At 41.3% G+C, this 10,193-nt stretch overlaps 1 protein-coding gene across 1 annotated transcript in view; it reads right to left on the reverse strand.

The window, feature by feature from the left end:
- Positions 1-5,389, reverse strand: part of LOC129718125 (uncharacterized) — a 93,537-nt gene extending 88,148 nt beyond the window's left edge. The window contains exons 1-2 of the mRNA XM_055668556.1: positions 4,852-5,389; positions 4,733-4,800 (exon numbers count right to left, since the gene is read on the reverse strand). Coding sequence (XP_055524531.1) covers positions 4,733-4,800; positions 4,852-5,197 — 414 coding nt within the window. The 5' untranslated portion in view covers positions 5,198-5,389. The remainder of the gene's footprint in view (positions 1-4,732; positions 4,801-4,851) is intronic.
- Positions 5,390-10,193: the final 4,804 nt, after the last annotated feature.

The following is a 10,193-nucleotide window of genomic DNA, read 5'->3' on the forward strand; positions in this document are numbered from 1 at the left end:
AGTACGGAATCATTATTTCACACTTCACCTAGAAAGTAACTAAGTAGTTGTCAATTCGTTTGTATCCTAAAAAAAAACATTCAGCAATTAACCAGTAAGGTTAGATAATACTACCATCGTCGCGCAGCAGAAGTTGATTTAATAGTTTTTCGGCCATCATCGTCTTTCGCCAACAGCTTGTCTCCCAACATGTGTAATAGTCCTCGATTCCGGAATCCTTAGATGGATTTGGCTCGATGAATTCTCCGTAGGAACAGACAAACTAAACTTGCTTTCTCAGCTCGTGGCAAATGGAAAAGTTTTCGACAATGTTTTTATGCACATGACGTTATTATGGACAAATGTCATCGCAGATAACTTTCGTGTAGTTAGGGTTACCCGCGAGAAGCCTGAATCGGTTAACATCTCTATTTTGATTGGTAGCGAATGTTTTAACGTATAATGCTGGTAGAATACATTTAGCTCTCCATTCAATACATACTTATGAACTGGTTGAAGCAAAATTGCAAAGGAACTCTTAATAAGTTAAGCAATATTCGGTATCGGTTAAATTGGTGGAACTATAGTTTTGCTGGAGACCGGAGTCCAACGACATTGATGGTCAGTAGCAGGTCCTCTCTGATCGAGAGCGATGCTGAAAACAGCGCGGAGTTATATGACCCCAAAACTATCAGTTCAACCAGCAATACCGAATTGACAGGCCCAACGGTTATAAGGCGGAAATCGATGGCCTTAGTGGGATGCAATGAGAGAAGGTGACCAGATGTACGTAGGTCCCTGGCGTTTAGAAATAGGATTAGACTAGAACGTATGAGAGAATGGTAATGGATATAGGAATGAACGATAACAAGGCGGACGCGTTTAACGAATGAATGAATCTGAATCAAAGGATGAATAAGTAGGATGAATAGGATGAATAGGTAGAATAGGTAGAAAGTCAAGTTTTTCCCAGCTAGATGCGTGGGAGTTCGTTAGAGGTTTGGTGAGAGTAGCTGAGCTTATCTCCCATGGTTAGCAAAATGAGAGGGAAACAGTTGAAGGAGGAATTCGGAAACCACGCGGGAATATAATCGAGAGAAGGAAAACTAACAGGATTTTCGGCAAGTTGTAGGAACGCACTAAATTGATCCAGCTTTGCATTTTTGTAGTTGGGGCGGATAAGAAGGAATCACCCGAATCTGGTAAAGGCTGGTAACGAAAAATTAGCTTCGTAATTTTTCTACGTGGTCCCGAGGAGAATTGTTACCGGACAATTTCGAATTGCGAAACGGTACCGTGAACGAGACGTTTGGTTTTGGGTTTCGTAAATATTTAATGTTAGATGTTTAATTATAGTTTGTAAGTTAGGTTAAGTAAAGTAATTTGGTTGTTTATCTGGCTCTTTTCTGTTAATTGTTGTTAGTTTATTTTGTTTGCCAAATGAATAATTGTATTTTTGTTTAACATAGCGTAAGTGTACTAACCCGTAAAAATTTCAACCAATAATTAGGCTTCGAAAAATTGCGAAAAAATATTGTATGTACACCTTACCGTTTGAGGAAATGAGGGGGCACTGTCAAAAGTACACCCTGGGAACTTAAAAGAGACCTTCGGCGTCCACCCCGGAACATCCAGACCAGGTGTTGGGGCTTATCACGGAGGCTCTAGAGGCTTCGTAAAATACAGCCCAGGGAAGGGAAAATATTTGTAACGGAAAAACCGCAACGGCAAAAGACGGCAAAAAAAGTCCGCACTAAATAGCCCACCCCTTAAATGATCCAGATTACGTACAGCTAAAAGTAAGATCACTTCAACAACTGCACGAAAACTTGGTATCCGGTCGGGAGATAGGAGAGAGTGAGAGAGGACAAGAGAGAAAGGGAGAGAGGACGAGAGCAAGATCGGGAAGATGACAGATCTATAAAGAGAGTCTGAAATTAGCCGTCGAAGAGATTAGACGCGGAAAATAAAAGTCAAGCCGGTAAAAGGTGAAACTACGAAAAAGTGGTGACGAGATTTGGTCAGCCGGCGTCAACGGTCGGGTGTTAGGGCCATCCAAACCCGTGGTCCAGAGCAACCTCAAGGGACGGTCATCGAAGGGCGATCGACGGAATTGTTCCCGTGGAATTCACCGCTAGGCCACGAGGTGCCGGAATCCGTCCCCTCGCGCTTACCCCCATAGCGCCGTTCAACACGTGGGCGTTTTGAAGGCGGCCTACTTAGAACCAAGGCATTCAACCCCGTTGCGGTGGATCTTCCGTGTGAGCCGCGGGATACCCGTGGCATCCGGTGCAAGCCGTGTGATTCTGCCGAGCAGTCGTCGTCAACCGGAACGCGCGGCATCGAAGGATGTCCCTCTCCTCTCCTGCTGCACATCGATCATCAATGGTCCCCAACGCTGTACAGATGAGTACTCAATAAATAGTTTTAGAATGTATTTTCCATTTTTTTATAAAGAGCCAGTAACCCTTCGCTAATCGTCTCTTGTTCGTTCCGCTTCGCCAACGGTAAGTCGTCGGGTTGTCTGAGTCCCCCAAAAGTCGGTTGCCGACCCTGAGAAGGCACCACAAAGAGCTAGCCGGGTTGAGTGAGAACTCACCACTTATAGCATCTGCAGATGTCTTAAAGATCACATCCGTAACATCCCTGTTCTATATGCCTAAAGTTATCCGATATACACTAATCTAAAGCAAGATTATATGTTCTCAGTATGTACCACTATGCAGTGGGACTGTAATGCGGGTACTTTCAATATGGGACAACCACAAATTGGTATTTTTCCCCATGTTTTTCCATACAAAAGTATCAATTTTGGATTTTTTACGTAAAATATAATAACAATGAAGTCGATTCCCAATGGTAACTCAAAAGTGACAAAAATCAGTATGGGACAGTTATGCAGGTACCGGCAGTGAAAAGATCATTTAAATTAATGTATAAGGAACAACATTTAATTATACATTATTTGAAATCTACTGACTAAAGTTGACATAAACAATCTAAAAATTTATACGAGGTATATGAGTACAAATCGATTATACCACGACCAAAAACAAAATCGCATCATATATTTGAAATAATTTAATGTTATTTGCATGTATATGTGTTAATGTATGTTCATATGTGTGTGAATGTTATATTTTAAATGTTCGGTATAGTTGTGCTGTTGGCCAACAAAAATTTGTTGCTTAGAATAAATAATAAATACAGCAAAAATTATCAAGGTGTATTTTTCAAGTGTTGGTGTAAATCTATTTCAACAAATAATAAGTTTGAATGAGAAAGGCTGGGTCTCACCGCTAGGTGGATTAATTTAGGTTTTAAAAAAATATGTTAAAAAGCGTCAGTATGCCAAGCTTCGAAAAGTCATAAAAAATCAGAATTCATGATATTTCCCAAAAACTTCGGATTTAAGCAATTGAATGTTATGGCAAGAAACAGACAGACAGATAGAAAAAAACGTTGCGAATTTCATACGTATAGATCAAATATGGTGTGTATGAGTGAATTATGAGCTTTCCAGATTATTTCAGTACAAAATCACAAAACTACAAATTTCTATAAAATTTTAAATAACATCATCTTTCAAGTTTTTTGCTCTGCAAGCTTAGAATAAGGTCTCCTGAATCCATACGCGATGTAGTTCTTATTTTAACATGCACATATTTTGAGAAAATAGAGTTTAAATCCACCACAGTACGAATTATCAAAAACATCATATCAAAAAGACTGGGAACTCTGCCTGAGAATGAGCGACAGTTTTGGCAGCGCAGTCTTTTAAGTAAAAGTGAAACTGACGCATGCTAGTGTGTGTACTGGCGATGCGAATGCAAGCCGAACGCACACGCTGGACCATTGCATACGCACACTCTGTCTTCGCAGCGATGTAATTGCCAGCACTTTCATAGCAAACTTCCACCTTTATTAGATGAAGTGCGCTATTTGATTTGACGCTTGTCATTTGTATGGGATCAATCCAGAGATGCCAGTCTTCTTGATATAATGTTTTTGGTATTATAATGGAAACCTGATTTTCTCAGTCTCCTGCGATAGATTTCAACTTAGCAATTTCGATTTCCAAGTTTTAAATTTCTGTAGTAAAGTTTTCTGAATTCAAAGATTGTGAAAGATTTAGCATACAGAGATGTTGCGAAAAGTTTTCATAGAAACTCTATCTTTAGTGAATTCAAACTCATTTTTCTCAAAATCTATGCATGCTAGAATAACTCTTCTACCATCTTTGGAATCAGAAGACGTTACTCTAAAAATTTAAAGTTTGCTAATCGAGTTAAGTTAAGTTGTAAAGTTGAAATCTACCGTGAGAGACTGAGAAAATCAGGTTTCCATGAAAATACGTCATTGGTGAATTAAAGTCAGTTTTCCCCAAATCTGTGCATGCTAAAATAAATATTTTATTGCGTATGGATTCAGGAGACCTTATTCTAAGAATGCAGGACTCAAAACGTAAAGGATGATAATGTTATCTAGAAATCAGTTTTGTCGTTATTGTCGCTGCGATCTTTATGTAAGCCATTGATTAAATTTTTTATCATTAACCGATAAATAATCTAGTGGTATTGTGCCATGTCAAATAAATGTTGTGAAAAAAAATTATCTAGTGAGCAATAATGACGTAGTCTTGTTGAATATAGAAGCATTACAACATATGTTAGTTGAAATCGTAGTATCAGCTATGTTTGTTAAACTATACGAGGAACTTTTCAATGGATAATTTTAATGCCAAAAGTATTACCTCTAGAGCCGAATATTTATATATATGTATCATCATATCTCCAGTTTGAATTTGAAGTGTCGGTTTGTCTAAAAAAGAAAACAGATAACTCAACAAAAAATGATCACAAAATAGCCTACCTGTGATAGGTGGATTCTCCACTGAAATTATGGAAGAATCGAAGAATATTTTTTGATAAAGTGAGCAATCAGTACGTTCAACCATGTATACAACTAATAGATTTGATTCTTTCTCGGCTGTAATCAATAACATTTTATCATCTACAATAACTACCATAACTGAGTTATAAATTCCATTGATTGTGAGATAAGGTTCCAATTTCGTTTTATCGATATTGTAGCGATATATCTTCAATTTTCCTTCCATAGTATCCTGTAGTTTCATGACTTCGAACAGAGCTAATAAAACTATCCGTTCCTGAATGTTTATCATTTGAAAATTACTGATAAATGGCGATATTTCCATATCATTTTGCGAAATGTTTTGGTTGCGGTCATAGATATACAATAAAAGCGTATACAGTTGTACTCTTTTGGATATTATGAATGCTAACAACTGCTCTTTATCGTTATTAGAAATGATGGTCCAATCCGAATAAACAGGAACGCCTTTAATGATAGTGCTAACCCTCCGTTTAGGTAAAACATAAAAGTTACTGCAAATAGTTAAGTTGAATTTATATTCATCGTCAACCGATGCATCAGCAACCGTTATATACGTATCAAACATATCCGTTCTCCGCTGATTTTTTTCTTCATCTATTGCATCTCTTTCATATAAGTCAGAAGTTTCGACGAGATCAGATTTAAGTTTTTGATGAATAATCTTGACCTGCTCAAAAAAATTTGAAATATTATCTTTCATTGGGTGTTTCTGAAAAGTAGACATTTTTTCCGTTACTAAGGCGTGTATTTTTCCTCCGACCAGTGCTCCGGTGCGAAGCACGCAATCACCAATAATCCTAAATTGTCGTGCTTTTAAGGAAGATGTTTTTAACAGATAACTCGCTCTGTATAAATCAAGAATATTATATTCGTTACAAAACAAGACCGATAATGGTCCAATTAAAGGGACGCTCCCTTGAAACAATTTAGTTTGAGATATGATTTGCATATCCGGTGAAGATTTGGTAGGTAGGTTATTCAAAGGAATTGCATTCAGTGTTTGAATTGTGCTCTTATCATTCATTATTATTAATGTTGAGAATATATACGTTCCTTCCATTTGCTCAATCGACTTGTTCTGAAAACAAAACAAAAAAATAAAAATACATGAATTAATCCACCTAGTGGTGAGACTTAGCTTTTCTCATTCGCATTTTATTATTTGTTGAAACAAATTTGCCAAAAAAAAATTCGAATTTTCGAAAAAAAAAGACATTTTAATAATTTCTACCAGATTCATAATTTACTCTAAATATACAAACATGTACAGATACACACACATACAAATTACACAAAAAAATATATGTTTCGAATATACTAGGCAAGTTTTTGCCTTTTTCAAGAAAGGTATATCAATCACTGAAAAAACCAACGGTATAAAACCGCTCCAAAGGGTCGAATCTCGTATATCAATCGACTTAGTTCGACGAGCTGAGCATTGCTGTATGTGTGTGTGTGTGTATGTCTGTAACGCTCTCCCAATCTCACTCGATTTTCTCAGAGATGGCTGGACCGATTTCCATGGAATTAATTGCAAATGAAAGGTCTAGTTGCCCCATAAGACCCTATTGAATTTTATTGTTATCGGACTTTTAGTTTCAAGGTTATGTACCAAAATGTGAAAATCACAAAACTTCATTATCTCAGAAACTACACAACCGATATAAACAAAATTGGCATCAAAAGAACGGGCTTATTTTTTGAACCATTTGTAAAATAATTTTATAATGTTTAGAGATGTAGTTCAAAAGTAATGCAAAGAAACGTGTTTCAAAGACTGTTAAAACTCACTCACTTTTCTCAAAGATTGCTGGACCGATTTTCACAAAATAAGTGTCATATAGAAGGTTTTGTTACCCCATAAAACCCTATTGATTTTTTTTGTTATTGGACTTTAACTTGTCCATTATCTATAGCTATAAATGCGAATGTCTGTCTGTCTGTCTGTCTGTCTGTCTGTCTGTCTGTCTGTCTGTCTGTCTGTCTGTCTGTCTGTCTGTCTGTCTGTCTGTCTGTCTGTCTGTCTGTCTGTCTGTCTGTCTGTCTGTCTGTCTGTCTGTCTGTCTGTCTGTCTGTCTGTCTGTCTGTCTGTCTGTCTGTCTGTCTGTCTGTCTGTCTGTCTGTCTGTCTGTCTGTCTGTCTGTCTGTCTGTCTGTCTGTCTGTCTGTCTGTCTGTCTGTCTGTCTGTCTGTCTGTCTGTCTGTCTGTCTGTCTGTCTGTCTGTCTGTCTGTCTGTCTGTCTGTCTGTCTGTCTGTCTGTCTGTCTGTCTGTCTGTCTGTCTGTCTGTCTGTCTGTCTGTCTGTCTGTCTGTCTGTCTGTCTGTCTGTCTGTCTGTCTGTCTGTCTGTCTGTCTGTCTGTCTGTCTGTCTGTCTGTCTGTCTGTCTGTCTGTCTGTCTGTCTGTCTGTCTGTCTGTCTGTCTGTCTGTCTGTCTGTCTGTCTGTCTGTCTGTCTGTCTGTCTGTCTGTCTGTCTGTCTGTCTGTCTGTCTGTCTGTCTGTCTGTCTGTCTGTCTGTCTGTCTGTCTGTCTGTCTGTCTGTCTGTCTGTCTGTCTGTCTGTCTGTCTGTCTGTCTGTCTGTCTGTCTGTCTGTCTGTCTGTCTGTCTGTCTGTCTGTCTGTCTGTCTGTCTGTCTGTCTGTCTGTCTGTCTGTCTGTCTGTCTGTCTGTCTGTCTGTCTGTCTGTCTGTCTGTCTGTCTGTCTGTCTGTCTGTCTGTCTGTCTGTCTGTCTGTCTGTCTGTCTGTCTGTCTGTCTGTCTGTCTGTCTGTCTGTCTGTCTGTCTGTCTGTCTGTCTGTCTGTCTGTCTGTCTGTCTGTCTGTCTGTCTGTCTGTCTGTCTGTCTGTCTGTCTGTCTGTCTGTCTGTCTGTCTGTCTGTCTGTCTGTCTGTCTGTCTGTCTGTCTGTCTGTCTGTCTGTCTGTCTGTCTGTCTGTCTGTCTGTCTGTCTGTCTGTCTGTCTGTCTGTCTGTCTGTCTGTCTGTCTGTCTGTCTGTCTGTCTGTCTGTCTGTCTGTCTGTCTGTCTGTCTGTCTGTCTGTCTGTCTGTCTGTCTGTCTGTCTGTCTGTCTGTCTGTCTGTCTGTCTGTCTGTCTGTCTGTCTGTCTGTCTGTCTGTCTGTCTGTCTGTCTGTCTGTCTGTCTGTCTGTCTGTCTGTCTGTCTGTCTGTCTGTCTGTCTGTCTGTCTGTCTGTCTGTCTGTCTGTCTGTCTGTCTGTCTGTCTGTCTGTCTGTCTGTCTGTCTGTCTGTCTGTCTGTCTGTCTGTCTGTCTGTCTGTCTGTCTGTCTGTCTGTCTGTCTGTCTGTCTGTCTGTCTGTCTGTCTGTCTGTCTGTCTGTCTGTCTGTCTGTCTGTCTGTCTGTCTGTCTGTCTGTCTGTCTGTCTGTCTGTCTGTCTGTCTGTCTGTCTGTCTGTCTGTCTGTCTGTCTGTCTGTCTGTCTGTCTGTCTGTCTGTCTGTCTGTCTGTCTGTCTGTCTGTCTGTCTGTCTGTCTGTCTGTCTGTCTGTCTGTCTGTCTGTCTGTCTGTCTGTCTGTCTGTCTGTCTGTCTGTCTGTCTGTCTGTCTGTCTGTCTGTCTGTCTGTCTGTCTGTCTGTCTGTCTGTCTGTCTGTCTGTCTGTCTGTCTGTCTGTCTGTCTGTCTGTCTGTCTGTCTGTCTGTCTGTCTGTCTGTCTGTCTGTCTGTCTGTCTGTCTGTCTGTCTGTCTGTCTGTCTGTCTGTCTGTCTGTCTGTCTGTCTGTCTGTCTGTCTGTCTGTCTGTCTGTCTGTCTGTCTGTCTGTCTGTCTGTCTGTCTGTCTGTCTGTCTGTCTGTCTGTCTGTCTGTCTGTCTGTCTGTCTGTCTGTCTGTCTGTCTGTCTGTCTGTCTGTCTGTCTGTCTGTCTGTCTGTCTGTCTGTCTGTCTGTCTGTCTGTCTGTCTGTCTGTCTGTCTGTCTGTCTGTCTGTCTGTCTGTCTGTCTGTCTGTCTGTCTGTCTGTCTGTCTGTCTGTCTGTCTGTCTGTCTGTCTGTCTGTCTGTCTGTCTGTCTGTCTGTCTGTCTGTCTGTCTGTCTGTCTGTCTGTCTGTCTGTCTGTCTGTCTGTCTGTCTGTCTGTCTGTCTGTCTGTCTGTCTGTCTGTCTGTCTGTCTGTCTGTCTGTCTGTCTGTCTGTCTGTCTGTCTGTCTGTCTGTCTGTCTGTCTGTCTGTCTGTCTGTCTGTCTGTCTGTCTGTCTGTCTGTCTGTCTGTCTGTCTGTCTGTCTGTCTGTCTGTCTGTCTGTCTGTCTGTCTGTCTGTCTGTCTGTCTGTCTGTCTGTCTGTCTGTCTGTCTGTCTGTCTGTCTGTCTGTCTGTCTGTCTGTCTGTCTGTCTGTCTGTCTGTCTGTCTGTCTGTCTGTCTGTCTGTCTGTCTGTCTGTCTGTCTGTCTGTCTGTCTGTCTGTCTGTCTGTCTGTCTGTCTGTCTGTCTGTCTGTCTGTCTGTCTGTCTGTCTGTCTGTCTGTCTGTCTGTCTGTCTGTCTGTCTGTCTGTCTGTCTGTCTGTCTGTCTGTCTGTCTGTCTGTCTGTCTGTCTGTCTGTCTGTCTGTCTGTCTGTCTGTCTGTCTGTCTGTCTGTCTGTCTGTCTGTCTGTCTGTCTGTCTGTCTGTCTGTCTGTCTGTCTGTCTGTCTGTCTGTCTGTCTGTCTGTCTGTCTGTCTGTCTGTCTGTCTGTCTGTCTGTCTGTCTGTCTGTCTGTCTGTCTGTCTGTCTGTCTGTCTGTCTGTCTGTCTGTCTGTCTGTCTGTCTGTCTGTCTGTCTGTCTGTCTGTCTGTCTGTCTGTCTGTCTGTCTGTCTGTCTGTCTGTCTGTCTGTCTGTCTGTCTGTCTGTCTGTCTGTCTGTCTGTCTGTCTGTCTGTCTGTCTGTCTGTCTGTCTGTCTGTCTGTCTGTCTGTCTGTCTGTCTGTCTGTCTGTCTGTCTGTCTGTCTGTCTGTCTGTCTGTCTGTCTGTCTGTCTGTCTGTCTGTCTGTCTGTCTGTCTGTCTGTCTGTCTGTCTGTCTGTCTGTCTGTCTGTCTGTCCTGTCTGTCTGTCTGTCTGTCTGTCTGTCTGTCTGTCTGTCTGTCTGTCTGTCTGTCTGTCTGTCTGTCTGTCTGTCTGTCTGTCTGTCTGTCTGTCTGTCTGTCTGTCTGTCTGTCTGTCTGTCTGTCTGTCTGTCTGTCTGTCTGTCTGTCTGTCTGTCTGTCTGTCTGTCTGTCTGTCTGTCTGTCTGTCTGTCCTGTCTGTCTGTCTGTCTGTCTGTCTGTCTGTCTGTCTGTCTGTCCTGTCTGTCTGTCTGTCTGTCTGTCTGTCTGTCT

This window comes from Wyeomyia smithii, chromosome 1 (assembly GCF_029784165.1).
Source record: "Wyeomyia smithii strain HCP4-BCI-WySm-NY-G18 chromosome 1, ASM2978416v1, whole genome shotgun sequence".
NCBI lineage: Eukaryota > Metazoa > Arthropoda > Insecta > Diptera > Culicidae > Wyeomyia > Wyeomyia smithii.